The sequence below is a fragment of the Notechis scutatus genome, chromosome 11 (genome assembly GCF_049901735.1).
Source record: "Notechis scutatus isolate UNSWTSFEM ecotype Mainland chromosome 11, rNotScu1.2, whole genome shotgun sequence".
In the NCBI taxonomy this organism is placed as follows: domain Eukaryota; kingdom Metazoa; phylum Chordata; class Lepidosauria; order Squamata; family Elapidae; genus Notechis; species Notechis scutatus.
This window is the reverse complement of record NC_142019.1, coordinates 9624348-9645015: the sequence shown is the minus strand read 5'-3', so window position 1 is coordinate 9645015 and position 20668 is coordinate 9624348. Positions and strand designations below refer to the sequence as shown.

Below are 20668 nucleotides of genomic sequence, written 5' to 3'. Positions count from 1 at the left end.
AGGATTAAACAAACAAAAAAGACAAAGCTCTTTTTGTGCTTTTTTAAAATGCATTTCAAAAAAAAAAAAAACCTGTAAAGCACAATGCCCTTTTGTGCGGCTTGTTTTGTTTTGCGCTGTGCTGCACTGCACTGCCAATGAAAGCAAGCTTTAGCATTTGTTCAGAAAAGCAGAAAACGTCCTTATGACTGAGCCCCGTAGGTTCAAGTGGGAGTATATGTGTGTGTGTGTGTGTGTGTGTGTGTGTGTGAAATCACTCCACTTTGGGCTACAAGGACTCGCTAAAAGGAACAAGCAGATCTTAACCAAATACCTATCTAATCCATTAAAAAGAAAGAAAGAAAGAAAGAAAGAAAGAAAGAAAGAAAGAAAGAAAGAAAGAAAGAAAAGAAAGAAGGAAGGAAGGAAGGAAGGAAGGAAGGAAGGAAGGAAGGAAGGAAGGAAGGAAGGAAGGAAGGAAGAAGGAAGGAAGGAAGAAAGAAAGAAAGAAAGAAAGAAAGAAAGAAAGAAAGAAAGAAAGAAAGAAAGAAAGAAAGAAAGAAAGAAAGAAAGAAAGAAAGAAAGAAAGAAAGAAAGAAAGAAAACTCATTGTGAGGATATCTGCGAGGAGCTACACTGATTGGGAAGAGAATTTTTTTTGCCCTGAAAATTGCTAACTAGGGCATATACCCAGATGCACATGGAATTACATTCTTGCTCCTACAAATTCCCAAATGTTTCCATTTCCTCCATCCCAGGGTTCTTGAGCAGGAATGTTTAAGGCAGGAAAAGGAGGCTTACAAGTTCCCCCCACCCTAAATGCTTGCAGACTGTTAATTTTCCAAGGTGAGAAACAAGTGACATTGAGAAGTGGGGGAGAGCTGGCAAGAGGGCTGGAGAGGACAGCCAGATTGGTCTCAAGACCTCTGTTAATGGCAGTAAACAAGCAACCTTGAATGGCTGGGGGAAGGAAGGAAGGAATAGAGAAGGAAGGGAGGGAGGGAGGGAGAGAGAGGAAGGAATAGGGAAGGAAGGAAGGAAGGAAGGAAGGAAGGAAGGAAGGAAGGAAGGAAGGAAGGAAGGAAGGAAGGAAGGAAGGAAGGAAGGAAGGAAGGAAGGAAGGAAGGAAGGAAGGAAGGAAGGAAGGAAGAAATCCTCTTCAATCCCTAGCTGTAACATCTGTCCATCTGTAGTTTCCACTCTAATATTTTTTTCTCCTTTCACAAATCTTAAAGATTTCCCCAAGCCTGCTGGTGTCTCCAGGATGAGGTCCATCGGGAACAAACTCTCGGAATATAATTGTTATCAACAGAGTATAGACAAAATGCTTCCTGTGGGACCTCTAGCTGAGCATGCCCACCTCTTCTTCCCAATAGCCATCAATATTCATTTGCTTGTCTCTCTTCCCTTCTTTGTGACTGGCTGGGTGAGATCTAGAGGGAAAGGACAAGGTGACAGAGATGTGGGTGATCTCACTGCTATTCAGTAGCTCAGAAGGACAAGCAGAGAGGTGAGAAATGCAAAAAGGAGATTGTGAAGGTCTGAACTCAAGTTGGGTCAGACCTACTTAGGACTTGGATACGAGAAAGGACAGTGAGAAGTAGCCTTCAAAATCAAAAATCACCCTGGAAGAAGCATCAATTGCAACCTTGAAAATTGCCTTGGACATCTCCACCAAATCCACCAGGAATTAAGATCCAAGGAAAGGTTAACTTATGAGTTTAATGTTTTGTGAACCAAAGCTCAGCATTCCTTGAACTACAAGAACTGCCTTTCTCAAGCCAACGCAGGTGACTTTTGTCTGGAAAAAAAAAATCCTGTCTTCCCAGTGCAGACAGATGCAGCATTGGTGCTCTGAGCCTTCTTCATTTCTTAACTCTCTTCCAACTCGCTATCAGGACTAAAGACTTACGTATCTGGCAGGTCTTCCCCACAAATGGTGAGGAGCATTTACAGTTAAAGTTGCCCTTCAAATCCAGGCAGGTCCCTCCGTTCTTGCAGGGCTGGGAAACACATTTATTGTCATCTGTGGCAAAAGGAAATGACAGAGTGCAACACAATTACTCCCAGGTTTCATCAGATCTAAGTCAGATCAAGCCATGCCTAGTAACAGTAGGACTACAGTCAAACACTTTCCATTATTTGAAAAAGGTTACGGATCCGTGTCTCAAAACACAGCACTGGCTCATATGATATACCCGTGATGGCAAACCTGTGGCACGCAGAGCCACTTCTGCACCTGCGCACATGCGCCACTGCCCATCAGCTGATTGTTGGGTATCTGGTGTGCATGTGCAGGGGGCGGGGGATGCGCGGGAGACACACACGCATGCACAGAAATGCACGGTGCATGTGGGGGGGTTGTGCACGCATGCACAGAGAGGCATGGCACGCGGAAGGGTCGTACGCACATGTGCAGAGGTGCATGGCGCATGTGGAGGGGTCACACACACATGTGCAGGGGGTGTGAGGGCCCCCAGCACGCATTGCCTTCTGGGTGCTGGCACACAAGCGTGCACACAATTTTCGGCATGAGAGCCAAAAAAAGTTAGCCACCACTGTGATATACAACATTCATTTAGAAAGACATTGTGTTGCATCTTCATTGTTTTCTGGAAAATCCAGAAAATGTTAAAATGAACATGATGTTTGTGCTCTTTTTCCAAAGAGATGGTTTGGAAGAAAAATAATAAGAGGACAAATGAAATTAAATGTTTTTATGATTACAAAAAAAAAAAAAAAAGGTCGGTCCTTCAAGGTTGGAAGGATGCCCATTGTTTGTTAGTTGTATAACTAGCTATTAAGAGGGCAAAGTTCAGGTCGGTCACACAACAATTTCTCTCTCTCCCTTTCCCCCCCCCTCTCTCTTGTGGGAACACACATTGCATGGCATTACACTATAGCTTTGTTAACCATGTTTCACTGAACATGGTTTCCACCACCATTTCATCATGAATGTTGATCAGGCTGAGAGACACTTTTGTCAGTCCTGCCCCGCAATGAACAGATGTGAACCTGCCCTAGGGAATGGAGGACTAAAGAAAGCACGAGGAGGAGGTGTGTGGCTTTCAGAAAAGATTAAAAGGTAAAGGTTCCCCTTGCACATGCATGTTAGTCATTTCTGCCTCTAGGGGGCGGTGCTCATCTCCGTTATAAAGCTGAAGAGCCAGCACCATCCGAAGACATCTCCGTGGTCATGTGGCCAGCAGGACTAAACGCTGAAAGCGCACGGAACGTTATTACCTTCCCACCAAAGGTGGTCCCTATTTTTCTACTTGCAGTTTTACGTGCTTTCGAACTGCTAGGTTGGTGGAAGCTGGGACAAGTAACGGGAGCTCACTCTGTTATGCAGCGCTAGAGATTTGAACCACCGAACTGCCGACCTTTTCTGATTGACAAGCTCAGCGTCTTAGCCATTGAGCCACTGCGTCCCCTTCAAAAAAGTAATCAGAAAAGATTACTCAGTCCTAAAAGGAAGAAAGCATGATGGAACTGATGATGTTACCTAGTTTGGATAATGAAATGTCTGCAAGAAAACAACCAAGCTCAGAGAGAACCAAGGATCTCGCAGGAAAAAGGAATTCAAAATAACCTAACCTTTGTTTGGTAGAAGACGGACAGAGAGAGAGAGAGAGGAAAAACCTGGACATGCTTTCAAGATTCTGTCATCTACTTTACTACAATGAAAGATATTCTTGCAATTCCTGTGGTGCCTGTTTCTTAACTTGGCCTATCTCAAAGGAGTGACATCCTATCACAAAATGCCCTTTTTATCATTGCAAAAAGAAACACAAGGAGATAAGATAAAGGATGAGGGAATCCGAAATACTGGCTCATTGTCAGGTTTTGAATATCACTGATGCCATGAGGAGAGACAAGGCTCTTGGTGAGTCTTGTAGGTCAGGGGTCCCCAACCGCCGTCCGCGGACCACCGGGCCGGAACAAGCCTTACCGGCGCTGGTTGCTGGCGCCGCCATCTTTTTGGTAAAAAGCAATTTTTCACAAAAGATGAGGGCGCAGTGGTGAGCTTTTCCGGAGAAAGCCATTTCTACCCGAAAAGCTCACCAGAGCGCGCGCCGCTATTGCGAAAAATCACTTCGTGACATCACCGAAGTGATTTTCAAAGATGGCGGCGCCAGCTGACGCGAACCGGGCCGCGGCGCCAGCTGACGCGGAACCGGCCGCGGCCGAAAAGGTTGGGGATCCCTGTTGTAGGTGACAAGAATGGCACAAATGGTGACATTTTTGGATGGACCTGACAGGTAGGAATGCCCATAGTTTTAAGTCCCACTTATGAGCTTCTCAGAGACTGCTCCGAAACTAGCATGAGCTGATCTTCTGTAACCTGTGGGATATCTTTCCAGAAGAAAATCATACTCACAGTACTGGCAGTGTTTGCCATTATACCCAGGACGACATATGCACATGTATTCACTGAAAGCATCACCCCGATTGGGAAGTAACCTGCATTCCCCATCATTCTTGCATGGATTTGGTTGGCAGGGACCTAAAGACATAAGATGCAGAAGGAGGAAGAAATTGGGAAGAAAAGGAACACAATCAGCTTCTGCAACATCCATCTCTTAAGAGTAGTATTGAGCCTTGGTGGCACAGTGGTTAGAGTGCAATGCTGCAGGCTACTTCTGCTGACTGCTGACTGCCTGCAGTTCGATTCTCACCAGGCTCAAGCTTGACTCAGCCTTCCATCCTTCTGAGGTGGGTAAAATGAGGACCCAGATTGTTGGAGGCAATATGCTGACGCTGTAAACTGCTTAGAGAGGGCTGTGAAACATTGTAAAGTGGCATATAAGTCTAAGTGCTATCACTATTGCATTTAAAACAACCCAAAGCAGCTACATAACCCTCTCCCCATTGCCTGCATCTTAACTCAGGATAAAGAATGAATGGCTGCTGAATCCTAAATGTGATTAGCAAACCATGATTTGCATATTATAATGGCCTTTAATTGTGGATATTATTTCCAAACAAATGACTTCTGTAAAGCCTCCATCAAATCTGATTAGAAAACCAAACTGATACAGGAATATATCACAGCTTGTGGCTAGGCCCATTGGTAGGGAAAACAAACCGCAAAGATTGCAGCTTGCAAGTAATCATTAAAGAAACCATCCAGTGAGGTTGAATCATGGCAACTGGGCCAAACTTTGTTCATCTGAGATGTTTCATTGTTCATCCAAGCAACTTCATCGGTCAGAGCAAAATTAGTCTTCGCTGACATCCAATGAGCTGTCCAGATTGGCTGAGCGATCCTCTCCTGCCCCAGAAGCTTAGTGGAAGAGATATGCTATCAATGAAGGCAACATTGACAAGAATTCTGCCTTAGTGGACATTCAAACACGGCCTATTCTATAGCAGAGGGCAATCTGCGGCTCCTGGACCTCTCCTCCATGGACTTAGGAGTCCTCTCTGCTCTGGCAACTAAAGTTCAGCAGCACAGTTGCCAAAACTGTCTGCTACTGGTCACACCACATCTGGAACATTTAGAAGAGAGAACATCTGGGCTAAGAATGTCATACCTACCTTTCTCAGTTTCATTGCAGGTAGGCCCAGTGAAGCCGTCTGCACAGATACAGAAGAACGGAGATTGATCTAGACTCTTGAGGCAAGTTCCTCCATTCTGGCAGTGATTTACATCACAGAAATCACCTATTAAACAAAGATACACATCAGCGCAATAGAGAAGAAAGGGGTTGCTGTCTTCCTATCTGCCCCTTTGAGCATTTATCTAACCTTCTTCTCTTATTTCCAGTGAAAACGGGGGGTGCAGCAAAAGAACACACACACACTTCCATACAAGGGCAGGAAAACCCATTCCAGGCCAAGGGTTGCATTAACATTTTGAGTGACACGATGGCCAAGGCAAGGCAAGAGCAAGATTGCACTTCAAGGCAATGAAGCTTTCAATATCTTTGCTGCTGAGCTAATTATTTATTCATTCCTTTGTCCGGGGGTCAAAAATTACCACGTGGATCTGACTTGGGTCACACCCAACTCACCGAATAGGCACACAAATCTATAGAGTCACAAATGGCAAGGGAAAAAAACTACTGGATCAGATCAAAAGCTGATCAGTTTTGACCCTTCTGTTCACAAAGGAATGAGGAAACAATTCCGGGCAATTCACAACCAGGGGCCTCTCTTGTTTTTACAATGAATGGCATTCAGAGTTGTAGTCATTCTGACCTTAGACATAATATCCACCATCCTAGCCAATAAAGATTGAAAGTCTTATCATCCATGAATTAGTTTAATCCCTTCTAAAAGACTTGGAAAAGAGCTCCTGCTTCCAAACCTCCGGATATATAATTTCCCTTTTCAAGCTAACCATTGGTAAATGCCTATGGAGATTCTCAGTCATTTTTTAAATTTTTTAATTTATTTATTTTGTCAAGTGATTATAAGATAACCGGTATGTATAAACATAGTTATGAATACATGAAATGGATAATTATAAGAAAAATAAAAAGAAACAATAGGACAGGGACAGTAGGCACGTTGGTGCGCTTATGCACGCCCCCTATCAGATCAGAGTTGTCCAAAGGTGCTTTTTCCAAAAGCAACTGGACTGTTTTTTCCTCGTGGTGGTGGTGGTGGTGGTGGTGGTGGTGGTGGTGGTGGTGGAGAAGGAGAAGGAGAAGGAGAAGGAGAAGGAGAAGGAGAAGGAGAAGGAGAAGGAGAAGAAGAAGAAGAAGAAGAAGAAGAAGAAGAAGAAGAAGAAGAAGAAGAAGAAGAAGAAGAAGAAGAAGAAGAAGAAGAAGAAGAAGAAGAAGAAGAAGAAGAAGAAGAAGAAGAAGAAGAAGAAGAAGAAGAAGAAGAAGAAGAAGAAGAAGAAGATTTCATTTCTCACCCAAGAAGCTTCATCAATTCTGATGGTGGGGAGATGGATGGATAAGTACTGACAGTTGAGACCCCCATCAGAGCTGATGAAGCTTCTTGGATGAGAAGCGAAACATTTGCTTCTTCTTCCTCAAGGAAAAAAGAGTGCAGTTGCATTTTGATAAAAGTGCCTTTGAGACTAACCATTACTAAGTCAAGTCAATGTTTATTACAGTCAAAGGCCAGAGACTTGAGCAAGTTAAAAACACCCAAGGAATATCAAGTTTTAAAATCTAGAATAAAAGTAATGAATGATAGATAAAATCTACATTAAAATCACAATTTGGCATCCAGCCTGTCAGCTGCACATGAGCTAAACACAGCATAGCCCAACTATAATATAATATCAATCCTTAAACTGTGAGACCCGTAGTTATTATATACTAAATTACCATTGGTAAATAGCTACCTTGTCCATACCAAATCACTCATGCTTACTTACTGCAGGTTCTACAAAAAGAAAAGACTAAAAAAAGAGAGAAGTCACCATCACAAACTCAAACCCTCTGAGATCAGACCGATGGGGTAGCTTCCCACACACTGGCTCATGAAATGCAATTTTCTTTGGCTTAAGCTACTCCCAAGATCTTTTTATAGCACAAGTTCTTGGGGTTAATCTCACTTCCTGCCATTCCGCAGACTTCATGCAGACTTTGCCAAGGAACTTGGCTTCATACAGGGAGTTCAAAAGTGCTGGTGTGACTCCTACAGCCAATCCTGGAAAGAAAGAAAAAAGGCAGCAGAACTGGGCGAGAGTTCAAGTACTTGCTTGTACTGCTGCCCTAGCTGGTTCTGGATGATTTCACCCTCTATCTATGCATTACCATGAGATAGAGGAACCAAAGGAGAAGAGCTTGGCTTTTGGAAGAAAGCAAGAAACTGTTTTCATCCAGTTCAGACCATCAAAGGCTGGGAAGAGAGTCTCACTCTTGAATGGCTTTCAGCCAAGGATCTCTAAGGTTGTCTGCCAAGCTACTGTAAAAACCCTAGGAAGACAGGAAATGTTTGAATAACCATATGCCTTTATTTGTTTGGATTCTTTCTTATGATTCTTGACTCTTGACAAATGCATCTTTTCTTTAAATGTACACTGAGAGCATGTGCACCAAGACAAATTCCTTGTGTGTCCAATCACACTTGGCCAGTAAAGAATTCTATTCTGTTCTGTTCTGTTCTATTCCTTCAAGAAGTCAAGGTTCATTCACTCACTTCCAACAGGTGGGAAATCTCAGATGCAATGTTATTAAAACTAATTTAAAAGAAGAAGATAAAAATTAATGCAAGCTCAGATAAAGTAAGCAAAATAAAAGGAGAAAGAAGAAAACAAAGAAAACGCTAAAAGTGCAAGAAAGGTGGGGGATTAAAAGAAAGTAGAAAAGAAAGAAAAACGTTACTAAGAAATCCAATGTAGAATAATAGAATTGGAAGGTACCTTGGAGGACTTCTAGCACAACCCTGCTTGAGCAGGAGACCCTATACCATTTCAGACAAATGGTTATCCAATCCCTTTTTGAAAGCCTCCAGTGATGGAGCATTCACACTTCTGAGGGCAACATATTCCATCGGTTGATTGCTCTCACTGTTAGGAAATATCTCCTTAGTTTTAGGTTGCTTCTCTCCTTGGTTAGTTTTCCATGCATTGTTTCTTGTCTTGCCTTTTGGTGCTTTGGAAAATAGGTTGACCCCCTCATCTTTGTAGGAGCCCCTCAAATATTGGAAGACTGCTATCATGTCTCCCCTAAATCCTTCTGTTCATTAGATTAGACATACCCAATTCTTGTAACTGTTCTTCGCATGTTTTAGCCACATTGTTTGGCGGCGGCTACACACTGTTGGCTACCAAACTTTGGCAGTGATAAGTACAATTATATATGTGCATCTTATCCTATGGTTACAATTTAACTCTCTTCTTTCTATCATCTACTAGATAATGTTTAGCGTAAATATTTACTTTCCTAAACAGATAAACAAAATGGCCATGGCTGGGCAAAAAAACATTGACTTTGTTTGTGGGAAACCAGTGGGGAATGTCAGAAATCCTGATCACAGGACCACAGCTGACCATGGTAACAGCCAGAGGTTATGCATACAGCTGGTCTGAAGATCCTTGAAATTTCAATGCCATGGGAGTAATGAGTCCCCAATTTTGTATGCAATCTTTAAGTTAGTGGATTTGAGGCAGTGGTGGGATTCAAAAAAATTTGCTACCGGTTTTCTGGGTGTGGCTTGGTGGGCATGGCATGGCTTGGTAGGCATGGCTTGGTGGGCGTGGCAGGGGAAGGATACTGTAAAATATCCATTTCCTCCCCACTCCACTAACCTGCTTTCCAGCTCCATTCTCCTGTGCAGGGCAACAAAAGGAGACCCAGCCAATCAGCTGGGACTCAATGGGAGGCAGATAATAGATGGGGACGGGGCCAGTCAGAGGTGGTATTTGCCGGTTCTCCAAACTACTCAAAATTTATGCTACTGGTTCTCCAGAACTGGTCAGAACCTGCTGAATACCACCTCTGATTTGAGATAGTTTGATTCAAAAACTGCCGCACTAGGATGCTAACTAAATAGCCAGGACAGTTTTAGTAGTGAACAGATTCTGCGTATAATAATCTCACAGCAATTGTCATATATAAAACAAGAGTCACCTTGAACAGTGGGATATTATCCATCAATCAATCAATCAATAAAAACTGTGACTTTTTTCCAGCTTTGTCCATCAAATCCCCCCAAAGAAAAACCTCTGATTTCAATTGCATATTCATCTTCAAACTCCTCTGGAACCCAGTACAGGTTGTTAAAGGCAGGAAAACTGAATTACCACCTCACACTGCTCAGATGCTTGCAAAGTTGATTTCATCTGACAGGTACAATGTGAACAGGGAGGATTCATGCCCCAGACAGTCAAAAAGGTGACCCTACTTATCCCTTATTGTCTTTGCTGTCAACAGTAGTTGCATTTCTCTTGCAGAGATCTCAGCCTTATACAGAAATCTCACGGAAGAGACATTTGCATGGAATCAAGTTTTGGCCTCGCAGGTCCTTCTTCTACACAGGTAGTCCTTGATTTGCAATCGCAACTGGGACCAGAATTTCTGTTGATAAGCAATGTGGTTGCTAAGTGAGTCACAACCAATTTTATAACCAGACTCCTCTCTAGAACACTAAAAATCTCCACAGACCGTTCTTATCCTGGACATTCATATTTCGATCTGTTACCATCAGGGAGGCGTTATAGGTGTCTTAAAATGAGGACTAATAGATTGAGAAACAGTTTCTTCTCCAAGGCAGTAATTGTATTGAATCAAACAGTGCATTTGTGATTTAGTCCTCCTATTATTATTATTATTATTATCTTAATTTTTAAAACTCTGTAGTGTGATTGTAATGTGGTGTTTGGGGCACTGTTCTGGAGTATCTTTCAAATTTCATTGTATTCATGGAATGCAGTGACAATAAAAGTATTCTATTCTATTCTATTCTATTCTATTCTATTCTATTCTATAACCTTTTATATATATATATAATATACATGTGACTGTTAGATGTATCCGTGCAGATGAAGTGTATCCAACTTCCTACATTGACTTTGCTTGTTGGAAGCTGGCTAGGAAGGTCTCATATGGTGATCACTGCAACCACAAGAAATACAGGTAGTCAACAGTTCAAAGTTACCACGGCAGTAGAAAAAGTGACTTACGAACGTTTTTCACCCAGCCTTTCCAGCATTCCGATGATCATGCGATCAAAATTCAGATGCTTGGTCACTGGTTCATACTTATGACCGTTGCAGTGTCCTGGGGTCACTGATCCCCTTTTATGACCTTCGGACAAACAAAGTCCTTGAGGAAGCCAGATTCACTTAATAACTGGGTAGCCAATGTATCCACGGCAGCGATTCCCTTAACAGATGTGGCTAGGAAGGTGGTAAAACAGGGCAAAATCCACTGAACAAATATCTCACTTAACAACAGAAAATTTGAGCTCAACTGTGGTTGTAAGTCAAGGACGACCTGTCAGTTGCCCAATGCCCAAATGTCAGCCTTGGAAGCCATATTTCACTTAGAAGCTTCGAGGCTGCCATGTTCAGTGCCTGAGAATTTGGGAGGGAGGATTTCATAGAGAGTTGGACAATTAAACACAACAACATTCTTTCTTGGAAGTCAAGGTCTAGAACCCTGCACCTGGAGAGGAGTGTCAGGAGGAATGTCTCCAGTTGGGACAATGTTTGATTGAGTCATGTGATCGACTGGTGGGTGCAGGGGATGGAACTTTGATTTACTTTTGGGAAGGGAAAACCTGGAACTCTCAGATTCAGGTTTTCCAGATGTGCCAATATAACAATTCTAATAAAATGGAACTTTGAGAAAATGCCTGTCTCAGAGTTTATTGGTTTGGAGTTGGTTAGTTGAACTGTTATAAGTTGAGGACTACTTGTAGTTAAGGATTATGAGCATTGCCATGCACATAAAATTGCAGCATGCCAGACTGGAGAAGGTTGAAGGGCATCTCTTTCAGCCCTCTTCTCTTCCTGCTTCAGTAAGCCAAGTATGGTTGGGTCATTTTGATATTTACTTTCCAAACACAAGCTCATTTCTGTCCCTTAATTAAGCAACCATCCTGTCCCTTAAATAAACAGCCAAGGAACAATGGAAACAGAAACTTTATCTGGCAGCAAGGATAACAAGCTAACAAGGGAAGCATTGCCTAAGGATTGCAGCTTCGGGTCAAGAAAGCTGGATTCAGGCCAGCTTCTTGTTGTCATAACTTTGCTCATTATTCAGAAATTGGATGATCAGCATCCTAAATATATATATACAGCCTCTATTATGCAGAAGCTACTCCCTCAAATCTATCCATATTTATGGAGGTTGGAGGGGGTGAACGCAAGAAAAAAATCAGCCAGCTTCAAAAGTAATACTAAGGCATCATCATTTCTCCAAATCTGGCTAAAAAAATTGAATTTGTTGCTCTACAACCTCCTTAAGGCACTTAGAATACAGAATTTGCATATAGGCCTCCTCATCAGATGTTCAACATCTTAATACTGTGTGTCTTTTCCTATCTCTTTCTTTATCTTTCTTTCTTTCTTTCCTTCTCTCTCTCTCTCTCTCTCTCTCCCTCCCTCCCTCTATATCTGTCATATGCTCATTTGCATAATGACCTGGTCATTGGAATGACACTCAGTCACTAAATGGAGAACAAATACATACCTCTTAAGGAAACTTAAAAACTCCCTTTCATCTAGTAATTACTAAATAGACAATAGCACTAGCAGCTACTGCAGAGACCATCCCTTCATTCCTCCCCACTCAGAACTTATTTCATTCCAGAATTATCAATGGGGACAAAGACCATTTAATGCATTTAAGGACCTTGAATTTATCCCTTGATCCGTTCTTGGTTGCAGAAGCTGAACCAGCAACAACTGAAGAAATGACTTCTGTGCAGTACCATGTCAGAAGTGAGAAAATGCGCTTTTGATAGCTGTGTTGCTACCTTCTTCAAGGAGGATCTAAAACCCCTTTATCCATTCCCTCGCTTCTCACAACATGGGACAACCAGTGGCTAACTCTCACACACGTGGTGTTTCCTAAATCTCTTTTATGACTGTTTCGTTCAAAAAATGCCTATCCTATGTTCTTTAACTGGATCTTCCTTGGATAGTTTTTAACTTCTGCAATCCAGGGAACATCTAGTTTGTCCCTGACTTCCTCCATGTTTTATTTACAGAAGTTTCTACGCTGTCCTGCATTTCTTCTGCCCCTTGTTTTTCTCATGCTAACAGCCACACCTGTGATGACAAAAGGCTTGCAAAAAGATATTTGATTGTTTAGATATTGGAAGTTTGCATGATGAGTCTTATTTGTACAAAAGACTGTCTTGCAGGATCCAATCTGGGTCGGCCAACTTTTGGACTCATGTAGGAGCCCATCCTCAGGGAACTTCTCCCTAGCACAGTGTGTGCTGGTCTCTCTGCTAGAGAGAAGTTCCTTGAGGATGGACTTCTGCACATGCCCAAAAGTTCAGAAGACAAAACCTCTGGTCCTGGTGACCGACCCAAATTGGATTATGCAACATTATCCTGGGACATGAATATTTGCCCTGGAGTGGCGTGGTGGCCTAGAGGGGATCTCACAATCAGGAGGCTGTGAGTTCCATCCTAAGTAGAGGCAGTTATTTCCTCTCTCTGGGCACACCGAGAAATATTTCTGCTGAACATAACTCTGCATTGGTGACAGGAAGGGCATCTGGCCAGTAAAACACTCTGCTAGCTCCATTCAGTTGCCCAGATTCCATCCCGCAAGGGATTATGGGGTCATTAAAAGAAGATGTATATTTGCCCTCATTCGTGAAAGTCTGACTTGTTTTTAAGTGGTTCTGACAGCAAGAAACCTCACGCTGAGATTTTCATTTCTCTAACTGGCTTTGCCCAAACCTCTTCAAAACTAACTGGTTTCATTTTCCTTTGTCAAAGGGCTGAAAGTGCTGAATCTGCTCAGAACCATCCCAACTGCCTGGGCAGGTAAATGCTTACTGCTGCAGATTCAGGCCAAACCCCACGCAAGCAGCTCACGGTAGAAATTTAAACAGTTTCTTCCTGCTTCAACATCAATCAGGAATAAAAGTAAAGAAAAGTGCTTTCTTCTTCAGTGCTTGTTTTGGAAATGAGGCAAATCCTTAGCAAAAGAAAAAGCTCTCAGATATAGTGACAAACATTGCAAGACAGTTTACATAAAGCTTGTAACCTTGTTCTGCGCTGAATTATGATCAACATCACACAGCACACTAAGCCAAAACATGAGTAGCTTGGCTTTGACTCAGCATGTTGTACAAAGCAAGCCCCTGTAATTCACAAGCCATGATTTATGACTTATTGTTGTGTGAATTCAGCCAATGAGGCTTCGTCAAGAAATCATTTGCAATATACAAACCATTCTTATAGTTTTGTTCTTCATCCAAATAATTTAAATTGACCTTTTCTAGAATGCAACTTCTTCGCCAACATACCGGCTGTCTGAGACTAATCATATAAATTATGATTTATTCAAACACAGCTTACTGAATAAGCCATAACAGGCTGGTTTCATGCAACCAGCTAAGCTATAAATCCTGGTTTACAAATTGCGATGGCCAGATTTGCAGCGGATGTGAAAAACATTCCTTTTTAAGGCTTAAGCTAGGAATTCTCAAATGATGGGTCAGGATCCGTGGGGGTGCCCTAAGCAAATTAGAAGGCGGTCATAGCCCCCAAGTGGGAATGCTGCAAAACTCCACTGGGCATTTTGCCCTATGCTAGCCTGAGAAAGTTTGAGGGTAGCTGCAAAACCTGAAAAACTTGTGATATTAAGCGTAAATGTTTATTTTATTAAAAGTTAAGTGATGTATTTTTTTAACCATCCATATCCCCAATGTCTACGGAGATTCTCAATCATCCAGGTCATGGTTGTCCCTAAGGTGCTTTTCAAAATGCAAAACTGGAAAGAAAGTCCAGTTGCATTTTGAAAAGCACCTTTGGGATATTCATATCCCCAAGGAAATCCTTAGGTTTATTTATGAGACATCCCAAAAGGTTTGTGAAGCCCGACTTAAGAGTGATGTAGAAACTCAGCTATATTGTCTTCACAGCTGTGCAACCCCATTCATGAAGTGCACTGGCTCTCTAAATAAGGATGCGTCCCAATCTTAGCTTAATGCTTGAATGGGGGTAGGAAGGAACCTGCTTGCACATGTTAGCCTGTAATGGTGTTATTACCAAAAGAGTCTGAGTTTGAAGAACTCACTTTCAAAATATTTATACTCATTAAACTTGGCATTTCAAACATTACAACAAGATCAGAGAGGCAAGCATCAGATCTCCAAGAAGCTGTCAGATAGCAACTTGGTGCAGGAGTAACCAGGATATTTTAGGGACAAGTTGGAATCTGTGGCCTACCTTTTTTTCCAACCCATCTCCAAAACTTAAACCACAATGTATCCAGCTTCAGCTCAACCTCAAGCCGATCTCTGCCACAGTGTGCAAAGGGAGGATGTTGTTATTATCCTTATTTGCCGTATTCACTGGAAAAAAACCACCCTGTTCTCCACACATACAGAAAAATTATATGCTGCCTACTAGCTCAAAGTTGCAAGAGGTCACCGAGAAGAGAAACGGATACTAGCCTAAGTATGGGGGTACTTGGTGCTCTCCGAGCTTGCTTATTTACTTGCAGATGTTTCATTAACCAAACTAGGTAACATCATCAGTGCTAGTTACCTAGTTTGGGTAATGAAACATCTGCAAGGAAACAAGCAAGCTCGGAGAGCACCAAGGACCCCTCATGTCAACCCTGAGTTAAATATATTTTCCTTTATTAGTAGCCTAAGTATGGCTAGGAAAAATAAGTCCTGGTTAGCAATGTTTTGCATAGTCACCTATCAGCAGGGGTGGGATTCTACCAGTTCGCACCTAATCGCTAGAATTGGTTGTTAACATTCTAAGCAGTTCAGAGAACCGGTTGTTAGAAGAAATTACTGGCCTAATCCTGTAAGGAAGGCAGGAAGGAAACATTCTGGTGTTGCTTACAGAAACTGCCTCTCCATTAACCCTTATTACATTCTTGGCAGGACTAGACTTCCTGTCTCAGGAACGTCTCTGGAGATTTTTTCCCCTCCTTTGATGGTACTTTGCTTGTGTGGAGTGACCACTCAAAATTACAGTGGCACTGGAAAAAGTGACATGACCATTTTTCACACTTACAACTGTTGCAGCATCCCCACAGTCATGAGAAGCCAGGTGAAGAGATGCGTGCCTCAATGTGAGTGATGTTGAGTTGGCCACACCCAGCCAATAACATGACCACCAAGCCACGCCCACCACCTAAGCCATGCCCACAGAACCGGTTGTTAAAAATTTGAATCCCACCCCTGCCTATCAGCCATCTCAAATTAAATATTGAGTATCTATAACAATGAAAGTTCCTTTGATCCAGGATTGTCCCTGTCCAACTATGCAATTTATCTTATTTTAAAACTACCACCTCAATAAGAAGAAACTGCAGTGAAGTTGAACCAGCCAACTATATACACTTAAATTAATGAGTTGACTTCACTGCAGCCATGTATGCAGGCGCAGGCTCTATGGGAATGTCAAAAAGCATGTTTTCATCTAAACACTTACAGAGTTTTCTTCTTGCTCTCAGGAGCCACAGTTAGGCAGTGCATATCAAGACAAAAACGTCCAGATTCTCAAGGACAATGAAGCCCAGAGGGATGAGTTGCTTAGCAGTAAAACATGTTTTTCACTGACCAAAGATCCTTGGTTTTTGTCCAAGGGACAGCTCTGATTTGAAACCTCAAAGACTTCTTAGTGATTGCTTTCACCCAGCACATTAACCCATGGATAACTAAACAAGACAGAATAAATTCAACTGCCTGGATTTGCACACCATACTGGACCACAAATTTGCCAAGCATCCTTCAGCTAACATAATGCAAACTGTGTTAAAAAAAATAAACAGCTAACATAATGCAAACTGTGTTAAAAAAAATAAACAGTACTGAGCCAAATTGACGAACAGTTTGGCTGGGTCTAAGTTACCTTTCTGTCCTCCCACATGTCTTTTTGCAAAAGACCCTTGCACTGATGCATGCTGAGTTCACACATCATGCCATGACATCATTGGTTTGAACCAGAGTTTGCTGAACAGCCACCATTGTCTGGATTCAGACATTTCTCTAAGGCTCAGAGCCGAGGTGATTACTCTCCTATTTTTGAGGCCTTCAGAGATCAGCACAGTATTACTTGTTTGAAAGTGCAGGATATATATCACCGGTTAGTGCACTGCAGCCAATTGGTGTCTCCCAAACATACTTCAAGCTTCACTTTCACTCATTATGTGATGTGGTCCCATCAACTTGGCAACCACAGTCCCCAAAATACTAAGTTTGAGTCTTTCTTGGGCATCAAAAGGTTGTTTATCTTGGGCTATAGAAATGTACAAATCCAACCACTGCCTACAAATCGCAACAATTGAGTTCAACACTCTAAACCCAAACCAAGCTAACAATATGATTCTTTAAGATGCAAACAAGGTCAGATATATCTTTAATACCCCAGTGGAAGAAAAAACACAAAAACACCTAGCTCCAAAACAGTTATTCCAGTTGCTGAAGAAAGAACTCTCTTTCAATCATGATTCAGTAGCTGCACTCCCACATGTCAGATTACATTTAACCATAGTTTATTAAAGAAGTCATAATTGGTTAGTCACACTGAACCTTAAAAAAACACCAAAGAAATCGTGCCAAGCACATTGGCAAGGTTCACACACCAGCCCCATTATAAAAACTAACAGCTTATTCACTTGGTTAGCAGTAAGATTGATACAGCATCTGTAGTTTAGACTGAGAAGTTCAACCAACTGTCTTAGATCGCAATACAACGAAGAGAATAATAATTTTAAACTAATAATAATAATAATAATAATAATAATAATAATAATAATAATAATAATAATAATAATAATAATAATAATAAATCCTCAAATCATTAAACAGATGGAGAGCTTTCCTAGCAAGATTTTCATTTTAGTTTGGGAGGGTTACCATCGTAATGTACATCGGCAAAGATTTAAAAAAAAACCAGGATTCTTTGCTGTTTCTGGCAGAGCAAGATTATTTAGCACACCATACTTCATAAAGCAGCTCAGGGAAGACTTAACTGCTAACACTCACGTGCAAAATGGAAACCTTCACCTCGGAGCTTTACCGATTTTCGCGCGCCGAGCGAAACCAGCCCGACCAAAAGCGAAATAGAAACGAGCCGTCTTGAGGCTCAAAAGGACCAGATCCAACCCACTCCGTGGAAAAGAGACCGAAGCCCCGCGCGGCAGGTTTCGACCAGAGACCCCCATCGCGCGCTCCCCCACCTAATCATCGGTGGCGCGGGAGCCCGGAGAGAATCCTAAAAGTAAAAAAATAAAATAAAAAAATAAAAAAAATCAAATCCCGGCTTGCTTCCTTTACCTCTGATGCCGCTGAAGGCGGAGAAGGCGATCCAAAGCCCCAGCAGGAGCTGCTGGGCGCTCGATCTCTCCATGAGGTTCCCTCCGGCGCCGGATCCCTGTCCCGTCCCGTCCCGAACTCCGCGGCTGTTTTGGTGTTTTTGCTCTTCTCGCAGGGATTGATGGAAGTCGGTGAGCGGGTGACTCAGTGCCCTCCGCCCCTTTCGTTCCCCGGGGACTCAAGCCTTCCAGTTACGCCCGGCCTCCACGTGTTCCAGCCGGCCAGCCAATGGGGAGAAGACGGCCCCGAGGAAGCCAAAAGGGAGTAGGCAGGCTTGGCTCCCTCCCACCCACCCACAAAGCCGCCTCTTTTGGCTCGGATGAGCTCGGATGATGGACCGGGATGGGCAGCTAACCGTCAACTTTTCCAAACGAGAAAAAAAAAATCGGTGCGCTCTTTTTCTGGGCTCCAGGGATGATCTTAGCCATTGCGCGCAGCGGCGCGTGATTTATTAGCCGGATTCACGCAACTTCCTGAGAACTAGACTAATGCACAATAAGAACTGACCCTGAACTGGGCTAATTCCACCCCTGAATGTAGGTCAACGTCTGCCAGCACAGGCCAACGTGGTTTTCAGGTTAACACATATTTGGGACTCAGCTGTTTCTACCCTACAGGTAGCAGAGGTTGTATTCAGCAGGCTCTGACCAGTTCTGGAGAACCTGTAGCAAAAATTTTGAATAGTTCAGAGAACCAGCAAATACCACTTCTGACCCCCATCTATTCTCTGCCTCCCATTGAGTCCCAGCTGATCGGCTGGGTCTTCTTTTGTTGCCCTGCACAGGAGAAGGAGCTAGAAAGCAGGTTAGTGGGGTGGGGAGGGACTGGGATTTTGCAGAAATCTTCTCCTGCCACACCTACCAAGCCACGCCCACAGAACCGGTAGTAAAAAAAATGGAATCCTACCACTGACAGGTAGCCCTAGAGTTAACCAAGCAGTTGAGTTCAACATTTACATTGCTAAGTGAAACATTTGTCAAGTGAGCGTTTGCCCCCATTTTATGGCTTTTCTCTTGCCAGAGTTGTTAAGTGAATCGCTCCAGTCCTTAAATTAGTCCCAGGGTTGTTGAGTGAATCTGGCTCTTCCACATTGACTCTGCTTGTCAGAAGGTCTCAGAAGGGGATTATGGGGCCCACTGGGCAAGTCAACCATCATAAAGATGAACCAATTGCCAAGCACCTGAATTTTGATCACATGACCACGTGGGATGCTGCAACGGTTGTAAGTATGAAAAACGGTAATCAGTCACTTTTTTTCCAGTGCTGTTGTAACTATGATGTGTCACTAAATGAATTATTGTAAGCCGAGGACCTATACTTCAACCACTGCTTGGCACATCGGTCTAATTGTTCTATGGATTTTATTATTACATTGTGACCCATGGCAGTTAAAAGAGGAATGTGGTGGCTCAGTGGCTAAGACGCTGAGCTTGTTGATCAGAAAGGTCGGCAGTTCGAATCCCTAGTGCTGTGTAATGGAGTGAGCTCCTGTTACTTGTCCCAGCTTCTGCCAACCTAGCAGTTCGAAAGCATGTAAAAAAATGCAAGTAGAAAAATAGGGACCACTTTGGTGGGAAGGTAACAGCGTTGCCATGCGCCTTAGGCATTTAGTCATACCGGTCACATGACCTCGGAGACATCTTCGGACAGCGCTGGCTCTTTGGCTTTGTAACAGAGATGAGCACTGCCCCCTAGAGCTGGAAACGACTAGCACGTACATGCGAGGAGAACTTTTACCTTTCCTTTAACCCGTGTAAGAGCTCAAGTTTTAATTGCTCTTGCTGGGAGATTTGTAGCGCTCCAGATATTGTCAGACTAGAACTTCCAATTATTGCTTCCACATCAGGGAAATGTGAAGGATCACAGGTTGTTTTGTCTGTAAGCAAAACGCTCATTACACCAGCCTGCAAGACCTGTTGGGGCCTAATCTTCATAGGAGCCATTGACCCACATTTTTGAATAGGGTGTGGCCAAAGCCTTCAATCATTCTCCATGCAGGAATGGTGTAGAAATTGGTCAGATGCTCTGGTGCATCTCTGTATGAGTCACTGGACTAGCTGGCTAGCTTCCTAACTGGAAGCACTTGCTTATGCAAACATGCAGAGAATGGTTGTTGTTTTTGGGGCCTTCTTAATTTTCAGATAAAACAATCTGGGACTCCCTTCGGCCACGGATTGTTTTATATCTTTTCAGAGATATTTCCTTCCCAGATTCCTCAGGGTCTTCAATGCTGGCTGAGCTTCCGATTTTCTTTAAACATTCTTTAGGATTCATTTTATGCCATGTCATGTTTTTATAAAAGTTGCCAAATTTGAATCCCACAGGGAAATATTTAGAGAGGTATATTTGCCTGGAAAGTAGTTTGTTTTAAACTGCATAGCATGGTCAAACATCAGCAGGAAATGTTGGTGACATTTGGTATTATTGCTTAAAATGCTTTGTGATTAATGTTACGCCATGTCATGTTTTGTAAAACTTGCCCAATTTGAATTCCACACGGGTCCCAGAGTTTTGATGTGCTCTGTAAGTTGGTCCATTTGAGGTCCCTTGCTTCCCAAATTTTTACTCTATGATGCACCATTTCGCCCAGTTAAAAGTTACAGACATGTGAGGGTTTTTTTATTAAAAGTTTTTATTTTTATATACAAAAATCCATTCCATTTCAATCGTGTGTCAATTAGGTACATATTTCAAGTGCTTAACAATTACTAGTTTCTCTTATTGCTTTATAGATACATATAGTCCCTTTTAG

The 20668-nt window shown here is 42.6% G+C and overlaps 1 protein-coding gene across 2 annotated transcripts in view; it reads right to left on the bottom strand.

The window, feature by feature from the left end:
* The window catches only part of MFGE8 (milk fat globule EGF and factor V/VIII domain containing), a 36214-nt gene extending 18090 nt beyond the window's left edge, over positions 1–18124 (bottom strand). For both annotated transcript variants that reach the window (XM_087972763.1, XM_087972764.1), the window contains exons 1-4: positions 17878–18124; positions 5521–5646; positions 4361–4486; positions 1892–2005 (exon numbers count right to left, since the gene is read on the bottom strand). In XM_087972763.1, coding sequence (XP_087828889.1) covers positions 1892–2005; positions 4361–4486; positions 5521–5646; positions 17878–17950 — 439 coding nt within the window. In that variant the 5' untranslated portion in view covers positions 17951–18124. The remainder of the gene's footprint in view (positions 1–1891; positions 2006–4360; positions 4487–5520; positions 5647–17877) is intronic.
* Between the last annotated feature and the right edge of the window lie 2544 nt (positions 18125–20668).